Below are 12764 nucleotides of genomic sequence, written 5' to 3'. Positions count from 1 at the left end.
TTGGAACGGAAACCCTGGAGCAAGATTTGCAGGAGTTGCACCGCTTTGACTGTTCATCATCAAGTGTCATCCCACTGTAGGTGGCAGACGAGTGCAAGTTATCAGCAGAAAAAAACAAAAAAAGAAGAATTGTGGTGCCGCCCAGCGTATTTGCTACATCACAGCATTCAAACAGCATTATTTGTCTGCTCAATTTTGATATTAATTTTCTTGTTATATGTCCTCTATAATCAGAAAAATGCTACATGACCAACACCATACACACAGGGATTTTACACGTGTCATCAAGTTGAGGCCTGGGGACTAAAAAAAAAAACAATTTTTAAATCATCTTCCAGATGCGCTGACGGAACTTCAAGATGTCACCTGGATAAATAAGAACTTTTACAGGTACTTCTAGCAAACCAACCATAGTAGATCATAATTACCAGAAAACTTTCTCTTGTTTCAAACCCTTTTTTGAAAGGTTCAGATCTTGAATAAGGCATCTATGAAAGACCTACAGTTCATAGATATTTTTGGGATTCGTGTCCACTCAACTCTCCTCCTGATATTCAAGATCTTCTGATGCGGAACCTTGTGAAATGGGAGACGTTGGCAACTGCTGGGAATCAAGTCCCTGACCCAAACGATAGATTTGCCAAAGGAAATGTAGGTAAACGTCAAAAGACAGAGAGACTCCGGGAATGCTGACTGCAGCTGGGTGTGTGGGAAAATGTTCACCTGAGCATGTGGCTCAAAGAGCATTAATACACAGACAATACATTACAAAACACACACACGGCTCATTGGGTTATTTATAGCCTGAGAGTTCCCGGGCATCACGTGTGTTCAAACACAGCGCCTTGCACATAGGCTCCACTGGTGCGTGACACAAGAAATGTCACCGCGATGTTCCCGCCGATGAAGCCAAGCAGGGCCAGTTAGTGCCGCCAGGAACTGGTAGTCTCGGGCTGCTAATGAGGATCTGAAGAGGGCAGGCCTCGATGACGGAACGCCCACCGCAGTGAAGTGCCTTCTGAGCAGCCAGATATGGCGAGTCAGAGTGAGAAGAGGCCAGGTGTGTGGTGCAGATTTTGAGATGAAGCAAGCCTTGTTCTGGGTCCTCATGTGCAGAGTATCGGCAGGTGCAGGTATTTGCAGGTTCAAACAAACTGTGACGGTTGGAGCGCATCTGCAGGACTGGAAAACATGAGAAGGTGCCGACATGTTACCGACTGATGTTCAGTCGTGTGTGATAATGTGGCCAAAAAATAAGAAACTATTTTTAAAAAGGGCCAACATATTTGTGAAAGTTTTTAGAGTGGGTAATTTCGTTTTTTGAGGTTTTGACATCAACTGTATCTGAGAATTCGACCAAAGGAAAAAAAATGCTCCAACGAAAAGCAGCAATGTTTTCCATGATATGAACGCCGCCATGTTTGAGCCATGCGTCACCAGTTAGCACTGTTTGGTCCGAGTCACTTTAAGTTCTCGTTGCTGTGACAACCATTCCAGCCACCAGGATTGAGCTTCTTGGAAGTCCACACCCCTACGACTTGAAAGCGGGCTACAAAAAGGTTTCGATCCTTGGCTCGACCTTCTTCTACTGAGGCATCTGACTGGCATGTTTGTCACGTAAATAACTTGTGCTGCAAACAAATACATAGTGAAAATTTGAGAATTATCAAGAGAAATTGGCAAACCAATAATGGGTATTCTGACAAATAGAATGACTAATAGCTGTTTATTTCTCTATAGAGGTCTATGGGATTTTGACTTTTTGAAGCCAGTGGTTACTTCCTGTTTGAAATGCCAGGGGGAGGAGTCACTCAGTCCAGTTCTCAGACAATGGTTATTGGTTTTAAAAAAATCAGAGGCACCTTTGGTGTGTTTACTCACGATGTGACTATCTTTTCTTTTTGCTTACAGACATGTTTAAGGAGAATTTGTGTAAAACGTTTTTCTTAGTTTTCTTTGACCAGGCTGGAGCTACATTCTTTGGGTTGTTGACTTTGTTTGGGCAGGTTCGAAATCTTATCTCTAATCAGCTGTGGACTAAACAAACACATTCTGGAGTATTTTATTTACAGTGTATACTCAGTAAAAGTATGTGAGCACGCTGGAATCTTTTGAGGAGATGCAAATTAAGAAAAGTTGGAAAATGTCTGTTGGCCATTTGTTTAATGCTTTTTATTTTTGTGTGTGTGATCTGTAATTTTACCCACAAAGAAGCAGCCATTGCAACTCCACAGTGTTTTCCAGCAGTTTAATCCTCCCTGGAAAGTGCAGTGTTAAAGCAAAGCAAATAAATTTTGACAATCATTTTTTTTTAACTCAAATCGTATAAATATATATTAAATTGCAATAAGGTGACCCTATAATATTCAATAATGCAATGAACTGTATGAACAAAAACTACAAAGTGTTAAAATCCTACTGCTTTCAGGTGATACTAACGCTTTACACTGCTTTTATTTATGTTTTTATTTATTATTCATCATGCAACAGATATAAATATTTAAATTTACAAACCAACCCTAAGCTTTATGCATTTAAATCAAGCAGCTTGGATGACTTCAGGACATCCTACAAAGTCATGTACCTGCTTCTCGCTGCAGCAGCACGTCTGCATTTTGTCTTTGAATGAAGCGTGTTGATTTATCCTTCTCTATTTTTAGGTCACATGACATTGCAGTCTTTTGTGTGTTGTTGTTGAGCCGTGTGTGTTTTGTGTTCCCTGCAGTGTAACCCAGGTGACCTCCGCGCCCTGAGGAAGGGAATGACTCTGTACCACTCCGAGTCCCAGCTATCCTCGCTGCCCCAGCGCCAGGAAGCCATGCACGTGGTGGGTACCCAGGAGACCGGCGTGCAGATGCTCGCTGAGAACTCTCACATCAAGATGTAAATTATTGCTATCGCTGCGATGGTGCTATTTTTAGAAATCCGGTTAAAGACGGAGACAGTGGTTCTTTGGGAGGACTGTGCTGGTGGTTCTCCCACACTGAAATCAAGTTAAGTGAGCTCTAATCCACTTCTCCGTCTTTAATTGAACCTCCACAGGCAACCTGTCTTTATCTGTTGCACGGCAGGACGGAAACTTCTTCAGTCATGACGGATAATGAGTGAAAAAAGGAACAAGGATGGATTAGATAACCTGCTCTCTGCAGCCTGTATAAACAGAATTTACCTGAAAGCAATGACCCTCTTCAGCTTACCTCCAGCCCCGACCCGGTCTGTGTTTGTGAAGGCGGACACAGGTTGTGTTTTCTTTTTTCGAGTGCTGGAGGTCGCTCAGAGCAGAGCTACGTGACTGACGGCACCAAACCTTTGTAGAGGGACAAAGAGGAGGAAAGATGGTTCGATTATGATTACAGGCTCAACCTAAAGGCCATGCCACAACGCCACTGCGTACATTTGAGCATGGAGGAAAAATGGTCATAAGTGAATTCCTGGAAAATGTGAGAAAAGTTGTGGTCTTTACTTGAAATTGTATCACGAATAAACCACGTTAGAATCCAGGAAGACGTCCGAATAAACCACGCAAAGAACACGGAAATCAACGTAGAGCACGAACCGAGCGCGATTATTTGTTTTTATGCAATTCATTAGTGATCTGTTTGGCAATTACATAATTTGGAATTGATATAAAAGTTATACATCGGTGTTACATGCGGGAAAAGTCTTAAAAGATACATGGAACGGTTGTGGAATTTGCAAAAATAACGCACATTTGTGTACAGTTTACCGTGTGTTGCATATAAACGACGTAAAATACGCATAACCTTCATAACTGATCAATGGTTTTGAACAGCTCCTAACAAAATTGAAGGAAAGGACCGTTGGCCGAAACCCTCAACAGACATTAGCACACATCGACGAACGATGAACACAAGAAACGCGCGTATCACGAAAGGCCGAAGTTTCACACGAAAAATTTGAGCAAAATGTACGTAGTGGTTGTGTGACGTAGCCTTTAATAACTCTATGAGGAAGAACCACTCACTTTTGTCATTTCCTGATGGAGAAATCAAATGTTTTCTCCAGTTTTGTGGAAGTTCAGACGGCTGACTAAAGCCCAACAACCTGGACAAAATATTTCCTATCGGACGTGAAATTTATTGACTTGTCATTTTCCACAATCGTCCCTCTTGGCTGCAGCGGGGCGGTTATTGTTTTGGTGCCATCGGGTTATCTGGGTTCCCAGGAGCCGCGGCGGGCCGGCGGGCACACACGTATTGAACTGGGGCTTACAGATCCTCGGAGCTGTGTCTAATGCAGCGTCCCGATGCCAGGTCGCGGTGAATGCTGCCATTGTGTCCCAGAAATCTCTGATTCCCTCAAACAGGGAGCCACTGTTTGGAACGAAGCAGGGGGTGTGATGAGTCAAAGCAAACCCCCCTCCCCTCAGTGCTTCTGCTGGCTGGCTGCTCCCATCATGCCAGGTTAGATCACTCTGTGCAGGTAGCAGACGTGGGAGTTCAATGCAAAACGGAGAAACAAATCAAGGTGATTCGAGTTGAAATGAAGGGGATGGCATTTTCAGAGCTGGAGCACAAGATTTGTCTCCGTCTGAGTGGGATGTGAAGGAGGACTTGAGCAGGTCTTCTAGTTTCTAAATCATGCTTACTTCTTTGACATATAAGTCATAACGCCATGTGTGTTTTTTTCTTGTAGACAACGCGCCGTCTACCCACCAGCGAATCCTCACCTGCCACAGGATACCTGTCCTGCGTGCAGAAGCCAGAAGCAGTGGTGCATGCTATGAAGGTACATTTCATTTATCCTTGAAAAGATAACCATTTTATTTTACGCTTTTAAAAAAACGTACATTTCTTTTTGTAGGTGCTGGAGGTCCATGAGAACCTGGACAAGCAGGCTGTGGAGGACTATGAAGACGATCTCAGCGAGAAGGAGAAGGCCATCGTGCGGGAGATGTGCAACGTGGGTGCCACATGTTTTTCCCACAATTCCATAGCAATTACGGATTCCCAGAAAAGTTAGAAATGGCGAAAGTAAAGAAAAATCTGAAATACTGAAGTCAAAATTCCAATTTGAGCCTTCGTCACATGCACAGGTTTTTGTGTTGTCTGGGTCCATGTGACCCATGGCAAAATATACATTTGAAGTGTATCTTATCAAGTATACTTGAGTAGAAGTATAGCAAACATACTATAGACCATGTACATGTAGTCTAGGATGCATATTCACTGAATACTTTTTCATTAGAACATTTTCAATTTATATATAGTGTATAAAAAGTAAGATTCAAGTATACTTGTAGTATATTTAAACAGACTCCTTTTTGCTAAGAAGGGTTGTAGAGGGGAGCGGCCGCATTGACCGTACATTTAACATATAGTGTTCACACTGGACAAACAGGGAGGGGCTTCTTCTTTTTCTATCGTTTACTAGCGAATGCCCGCCACCTACAGTTTGATAAGACCTGGTGTCAAAAAAAGGTGCAAATCTCGGGAATGTCGCTCCAGGCTTTTACTTTTACAGCTCTATTCAGATATATCAAAGACAAAACCCCACAAACTGCAATTACTAACTTTTCCTTTCATCGTTTTGAAATGCTTGGCACTTCCATCCATCCATCACTACTGAATCCCGGTCCCTGATTGGTCAAAGTTCACATAGAACCTAAAACCTGTTGTAGAAACTTGGCAGCTTTGTCACGCAAAACTATACCTTTTGTCGGTAAAATCAAAAATAGGAAAAAAGCGAGATGACACACAATGCATGCGAAAACATTTGTTTTGCAAACGCAAAAATATTTTTTGAAATCAAAAAAAAGAAATAAATTTGTAGAAAAAAACAAATTTAAAAGCCCGAAAAAACCGAAACCAAATATTTAGTATTTTCATTCGCAAAGTTTTGTTTGCAACATGGTGGCATACATATCACTCCATATAAGGGCAGTTGGGACTAAAGCATTCATCATTATTTACATTTGATCACGTTTTCCTCAAATGATCACACTTCACCTCATTTCTGCAATTAAATAAAAACCTTTGGTGCAACATTTCTGAAAACAAAACGAAAAAACTAAAGTGCGACCTGCAGAAAAGTATTTAAACCCATTAGAAGGTATTCAAGCACTGAAAGCAATAATCAGAGCTTTTATTTTGGAAGTTCAGACTTTAATATTTGAATATTTACCTCCATTATTCCTGTTTTTTTGTTATTTTGCCGGGTAGGAGCCCTCTTTTTTTGCTAATGAGGGAATCATTTAGACTCATTAAGTTTGGAATGACACTTGGAAGCCTCTCCGGTGTCCCCCCCCCCCTCCATAATCCATACTTCCCACATCGGGGGCCCTCGGTGGAGCTTCATACTCGAGCTGTCATGGTAATTAAAGCGGAGCGGCAGGGAAAAGAGCACTTCTCTCCCTCCGCCCCTCATTTTCCTCCCCCGTTTTCTGGTCCAGAATAGAAGATCTGCTTAATAGGGAGGGGGGGAGATTGAGCTTTTAGCCCTCTCCAGAGGAATGTGACAGGCCAGAAATCTAGGGAGTGCGACAATAGTGGCTCTGTGGAACACAGGGGGCCCCCTTGTTTTTTTTTTTCAAGTGGAGGTAGCTTCTCCGCACCGATGACAGGTGCTTGAGAGTCACTTTGTCTTTTGCTCCTGTGTGCAGGTGGTGTGGCGGAAATTGGGCGACGCTGCAGGATCAAAGCTGTCCGTCAAACAGCATCTTTCTGGGAACCAGTTCAAGGGGCCGCTGTAGTTCCCTAGCAACCGACTTGGGATCCAGCCGTACCGCGGCCCCCCCACGATCCGGCAGACGCTCCAGGACTGGCTGAGAGGAACGGACCGTCGTCCATATTTACATGTACAGTTTTTACACCTTTCCTCATCCCTCCAGGCTTATGTTAACTGGCAGCTAGCTTCACCGACTCACCCGTGTGACCGTCTACCAGGCCACCGCCGCCGAGGCGACCATGTGGCTGCAACAATGTTGCGTAGAGACTTTTTCTTGTTTTATTTTTTTTGATAGGACCTCCTGTAGAGACCTTCTGTCACGTGTAAGTGAAGCACCCCTGTGATCTAGCACATTTCGCTCATGTACGGGGATCACTGTCGTGTATATGATGTATAGAACCATAGCACTACTTCATTAGAACTATCCATTTGATCTATTTTATATTCTAGCATGGCCATACGATCAAGAATTCAGTTGTAGAAGTGCACAAAACCAGACCTGAAACAGGGTTTGCTTCTCTTTCCACATAAAACTTTAACCTCTCCTCTCTTTAAACCCTGAAAAAATGTATTTGATCTGTTGCTTCTGTTGACGAACGCACAGGTTATTTATTTTTAAGAGAAACTAACAAACCCCGTATGCTGTGTGCATGCCAGACAATCACCTTCTCAGGTTGGAGGGCTGCAGCTTTACCTTCACCCATCTGTGACTGTGTTTTCAGGTGACACCGTTCTCCTGCAGCTGTAGCATCATTGATTTTGGGTTTTTTTGGGCTCGTTTTGAACAGTTTTCTGAATTCACACACAAAGGCGGTAGTACTTTAACTGCAAAAAAAAGAAAACACGTTCAATCCCATCCGAACCTCTTCCTGATTTTGAGGTTTTCTGGATTCAGCAGGTGTCCGTGCTTTTTTCTAGACCAGGCAAGTCTTCCTTTTTGAAGTCTTCACTTTGAAACAATAAGTATCTGTTGATGTCAGAGTGAACAAACTCAAGTTTGTCCGTGTATTTATTGTTGAGTGTGAACGTAGAGAATCGAGAGCAACCAGTACCTGAACAGATCCGTTCATCAAGCTCTCCCGTCTCTAGAACAATTTTGTTCCAAATTAGAACATTTCTGAAGTGACCCATTGCTTAAATAATGGGTCAAAAAGAGAAATAAATGTATTATTTTTTAAAAGTGTCCTTTTTTCTAGGAACCGATTTGAAGCCATGACACAATTTTGGATACTGTATAAATAAATAAATGGTATTTGGTTTGAGATGTTCCGCATTGTTTTCCAATGCGTTTTAATTTGGAACCCAACTTTTTTTATTTCTAACTTTTATGATGCTTTTATCTATATACTAAAAAAAAAAACCCTGCAAACCTACAGTATAAATGTGTATTCTTGCAACTAGCATGACTTCTTTTCATGAATTTCACTGATACAAACAAATGAGAACATTTTTATTCAAATCTGAGAAAATGAAATAAACCAGTTGCTTAACAACACTGTGGACTCTTTTTTTAACAGTTGTTTGCCTAAGTCACACTGCCCTCTGCTGGTGAATAAGTACAGCTGCACCACTATAATGAAAATGGTGTTTTTAACACCATTGTGGTACTTTTCCCATGATGGAGGACATGTATGAAGAAAAGTTAAGCTCAAAGTTGAATTTGAGTATTTCTTTACTCAAATCGTTGGGAATCAGCAGCAAGTGAACAAATACTATTGGCTAAAAACTGCATAATCCTAAAAAAAACCACTAGGATCAAAAGATGATTAAAGTGCGCCTTTAATGTTATAGGTAACTTTCAAACATTCGTTTAACTTTTTTCATTCTCTAACAATTATTGAATTTATAAAGGCCAGATTTACTGGTGGGTTTCGTTCTGAAACTCCTTTTTCAAAAGTAACCTGTGGGATTAACTCAAGAAAGAACGTCGGCATGAAGTGATTTCATAATCAGAATTGTCATTAAAACGCTATAAAGGAGCACATCGATGCTTTCCTATAAAAGAAATGGTCCAGAGACTTAAATGAGAAATCTTTTCTCTACTGCTTCTCCTTTAATACTGTGTGAAGCACAGTTTATTGAAAAAACAAAACAGAAGTTCAAACAAAAGCGTCTCAACTGCAGCACAAATACTCCTGAAGCCAGTGTTGCTTGTATAAAATGAAAACGTTCGTTCAGATCCTGCAGCCCAGTTTTTATGGTGGATTTCATAGAAAAAATCAAAGACAAAGATGCTAATTCACAGGAAATTTCAATGGAAAAGCAGACGGCGGTGAAGGTACAAGACGTGAGCGGTGACTGTAAGTTGAGCTACTGGGTGTTGGAGAATTCACCTTCTAGATTAGAAAAGCAACGTTTACAGACCTCCCACTCTTCCTCATCAGCTCAGGTGTCAACAGTCTTTCAAACGTCCTCATCTCATCCACGCTCCACGGTTCAAGGGCATGCCAGGTGGGGGCGGCAAAGGCACTTGGGCTTGTCCCGGGGGCACGGGTGGTGGGGGAGGGTATCCCGCAGGCGGTAGGCCGATCCCGGGGGGCATGTGCGGAGGCGGAGGGTAGCTGTTGTAGCCCGGCGGCGGGTAGTTTGGGGCCAAGCTGGGAGGTGGATACGTGGAAGGAGGCGGTGGGGGTCCTGGAGGGGGCGCTGCAGGCGGTGGATAGACATGCGGGTGGTATGGTGGGATTGGAGGAGCATAGCCGGGGGGCATGGGGGCATAAGAGGGACCTTCTGTCTTCATCATGGACTGCAGGCTCTGGAAGCCCTCTCCGGACATGTACGAGGCGTTGGTGGACATCAGGTAGTTGGAGGGTGGAGGAGGTGGAGGGCGATGGGGCAGGGGAGGGGGCTGGTGGGGAGGTGGAGCATGAGGGGGAGGAGGAGCCACTTCACTTCCTGGCTCTGCTTCTGCAGGAGGAGCTGGTACAGGAGGAGAAAAAACAACAAGTTAGATGTTTCATGACCTCGAATGACCTCAGTTCTCCAACAATGAAAAGAGGAGCCCTCCTCGTTTGGATTAAGCCCTAATCAGATTGGTCTGGAACAGCCTGCATGTTTTGAAACAGACGAACTGATTACATAAGTCTGATTTATGAGCTTCAGTTCCTATCTAGCCAAACATGCAAACAATAAATCTGCCATCAGATCAGCAAACTGGAGTATAAACACTAATCCTGTTCGGTTCAACACAAACAGAAGTTCAGGAACAGCTGCTCACCTGGTGGTTGAACAGCCGGTAGTGGGGGCATGGGACTCTCCAGTCGGGGAATTTTTGATCCAGTTTGTTCTGCAAATTTAAAATTAAAAAAATTAATAAAAAAAAAAAAAAACGGAACAAATATTTAAAATATTCTCTCTTGCAGATTTTTTCTGCGAAAAAACGAAGAAATTGTTTCACCTGGAGCCTTTGGTTCATCTTTAGGGGATGTCTGAAAGAATTTACAAAAAAAAAAGCGAGTTTACCATCTGACAGCTCGTAATGATGTTAAACAGCTGCTGCGTAGACGACTCCTGCTTACGTGGGAGCGTTTGAGCTGCCGTGCGGGACTGCCCCCCTGCGGCGACGTCTTTTTTGGCGGTGGGGGAGGCGGGTTGGAAACTGGGAGCTGCCCCTGCGGCACCGGCGACGCAGTGGGTGTGACAGCCGCCGTCTTCTCCTTCTCTTGGACCTGCTGAGGGATGGGCTTGTTCCCTTGAGAATATAGGTCCAGGATCTGGTGGCAGATGTCTGAAGGGACCAAAGGAAGCTGTGACTGAAAGCCCCACGTTTTTGAGGAAAACAATAAAGTTTTTTTTTTTTTTAACCTTCAAGCAGCTCAACTGGGACGTCCTGCACAAACTGCTCCCACCAACGCCGCGACGATTGCTTGGAGGTCCACTCCTGGATGTCAAACTTACAAAGTCGGCCTGCTAGGTACATGACGGCCACGGCGATGATCTCCGGCTCCCACTGCAGGGACAGCATGGTGCACAGGCTGCCAGGGACGCAAATAAAGCAGTGAAGGCCTTATCTCAACTGTGTAGATCGATTTATTCTAACTCAAACACACATTTAGCAACAACTACAAGATTCTTAAAAGCTCAATGCGAGAATCAGCACCTCTTACCTGTCATTGACGAAGGTCCAGGCCATTTGGAGCACCTTGCATACTTTGTTCTTGTCTCCTGAAGCACCAAAACAAAACATGAGTCTTTCTGAGCTCCATTGGGGCAGCGGTTCTGCACGAACCCCGTCCCACCTTTCAGCTGTTTGACGTAACGCAGCAGGAACATGTAAGGGTGCTCCACCTGCAAGTCAAACTTGATGGTCTGGAGCAAAATCCTCTCCAGCACCATCACCTCCTCCTGTTTGAACAAGGTCAGACATGACTGTCCTGCACTTCAGACTCACAGAAATGTGTGGCATGAAAGATTCAAAAAAAAAAAACTGTTTATTAAAATAGAACTGCACCTTCGGATCATCTCCAAACTGGGCGAACTGGACATCGTTGAGTAAACTGCGAGCTGTTTTAATGATATCTTTACACTTCTTTGGCGTTTCCTCCACTTTCCCAGCCAAGAAAAGACAACAGGCACCCGTCACCTGTAGAAACACAAACCCAAAATCCCACATTAGCTTTTGTGTTAATGAAAAAAAAAAAAAAATACCAAAAGAGTAAATAAATCATGAACATACATATCTGGGAAACTGCTTGAAGGAGTGAAACATGTAGAAGCGATGGAAATATATGATGCCAGTTGCAAGAGTGTCATAATGTCTGCTGGCAGTTAAGAATCCATTTCAGAAGGACAGAAGCATAGAAACAGTAAATCCCTCACCATAGGAGTTTACTTCATGCACAATAGAAGCCTTAAAATCGCCCAATCATGATAAACAAGTGAGCTAAATGTACAGAGAATGCATTCAAATAGCTGCAAACTGAGACCCGTTGCTCAGATTACTGAACCCATCGAGGATACAGGCCGAGTCGAGTCCCCACGTCAAAAATGAAGCGGGCTCCTTCTCTCCTGTACCGGGCCTCGGTCCCGGGGTCAAGACCCTCGGACTGGGAAGGGGTGTGGGCTAAATCCTTCTTGTCCCAGTACCAGCACGGCTTGATGTGATCCAGGAAGGACTGGCCGCCCGAGAAGTCCTTGGACTCCTTCATTGACTGAGGGGAGGTGGTGGATGGACCTGCTGTGCTGCTGGACTGCTGAAAATAGCAATAAATGTCGATATTATGGACAACTTTGGTCAGTCAGATGTAGCTCTTTCATTCTGATTTAAATACAATTTTGTATTTAAATGGGCCTAAATTTATTTAGAGAGTCGTGTAAAAACGTCCAAAAAATAAAATAAAAGCCAGAGATTCACAAATTAATAAAAGCTTAGAAAATGATCACCAGTGTTCACCGCTTTCTCTTTAATGATGCAAGTATATTAATAAATAAACCTAAAAATTGGGATTTTTTTTTGAAGAAAAAAAACAAAAACTCATAATGGGGGGGGGGGGGGGGGATGTTCCCAAAACATGCCGGCCAGTAAAGCGATGAAACTGAATGAATGTACCCGCTAACGGCTAGCAAAGCCGCCGGAGCCGACAAGCTACGATAAATAAGTCAAATTTGGAGTCACCGGACTCCGGCGGAAGGACGCAGCACGTACCTTTATCATGTAGGCGACGACAGGATTAACCGGAGAGCACAAACGCGACACGAGACTTCAGTTATTCACCCAAAGTTAGCGACAGATTCGAACAGAACACCCGCTGGCACAACAGAATCGCCATTTTGAAGAACGTCAAGTGCGGCTGACGGACGTCATGACGTCACAAGCAACCGCGTGCGCTGCTTGAAGAGAAAACGTTACCGTGTACTACGTAGAACCTACTGGAGACGTTTTGTTCCCGACAGTATCTGGAAGAAAGGCTGGACTGTGACCCAAAAATTTATGATAAATAATAAAATGAAAGAAGTTTCTTATAAAATAATTCACAAAATTTACCGCACCAATCAATTTATGCTAAAATACATTAAAACAATTGACCCTAACTGTACTTCTTGCAAAGAATTTCCAGAAACAATTGACCATCTTTTTT

General features: G+C 43.3%; 2 protein-coding genes across 4 annotated transcripts in view; one reads left to right on the top strand and one right to left on the bottom strand.

Moving 5' to 3' along the window:
* Positions 1–8180, top strand: part of ccdc85c (coiled-coil domain containing 85C) — a 39567-nt gene extending 31387 nt beyond the window's left edge. For both annotated transcript variants that reach the window (XM_023952895.1, XM_023952896.1), the window contains 4 exons: positions 2726–2827; positions 4657–4749; positions 4825–4923; positions 6623–8180. In XM_023952895.1, coding sequence (XP_023808663.1) covers positions 2726–2827; positions 4657–4749; positions 4825–4923; positions 6623–6712 — 384 coding nt within the window. In that variant the 3' untranslated portion in view covers positions 6713–8180. The remainder of the gene's footprint in view (positions 1–2725; positions 2828–4656; positions 4750–4824; positions 4924–6622) is intronic.
* Positions 8181–8450: 270 nt separating this feature from the next.
* Positions 8451–12479, bottom strand: ccnk (cyclin K). Of its 2 annotated transcripts, none has more exons than XM_023952894.1 (11): positions 12332–12479; positions 11647–11876; positions 11363–11444; positions 11138–11269; positions 10926–11031; positions 10794–10851; positions 10492–10661; positions 10206–10414; positions 10085–10115; positions 9905–9973; positions 8451–9606 (listed from the first exon to the last, which is right to left on the bottom strand). In XM_023952894.1, exons 1-11 carry the CDS (start codon positions 12338–12340, stop codon positions 9101–9103), a joined length of 1602 nt encoding a protein of 533 aa, XP_023808662.1. In that variant the 5' UTR covers positions 12341–12479; the 3' UTR covers positions 8451–9100. The 2 variants fall into 2 exon arrangements, with proteins under 2 accessions (XP_023808662.1, XP_023808661.1); XM_023952893.1 differs by having other exon boundaries at positions 11647–11879; positions 12332–12478.
* Positions 12480–12764: the final 285 nt, after the last annotated feature.

This window comes from Oryzias latipes, chromosome 24, assembly GCF_002234675.1.
Source record: "Oryzias latipes chromosome 24, ASM223467v1".
In the NCBI taxonomy this organism is placed as follows: Eukaryota; Metazoa; Chordata; class Actinopteri; order Beloniformes; family Adrianichthyidae; genus Oryzias; species Oryzias latipes.
The sequence above is the reverse complement of the archived record's forward strand: the minus strand, read 5'-3'. Positions and strand labels throughout refer to the sequence as shown.

Bases quoted from the DNA above. Each gene is read 5' to 3' on its own strand.
- ccnk (XM_023952893.1), bottom strand. The intron at 11,032-11,137 runs GTGCAGTTCTAT...TTGTTCAAACAG, and splicing joins AGTTTGGAGATGATCCGAAG to GAGGAGGTGATGGTGCTGGA. The intron at 9,974-10,084 runs GTGAAACAATTT...TTAAATTTGCAG, and splicing joins AGATGAACCAAAGGCTCCAG to AACAAACTGGATCAAAAATT.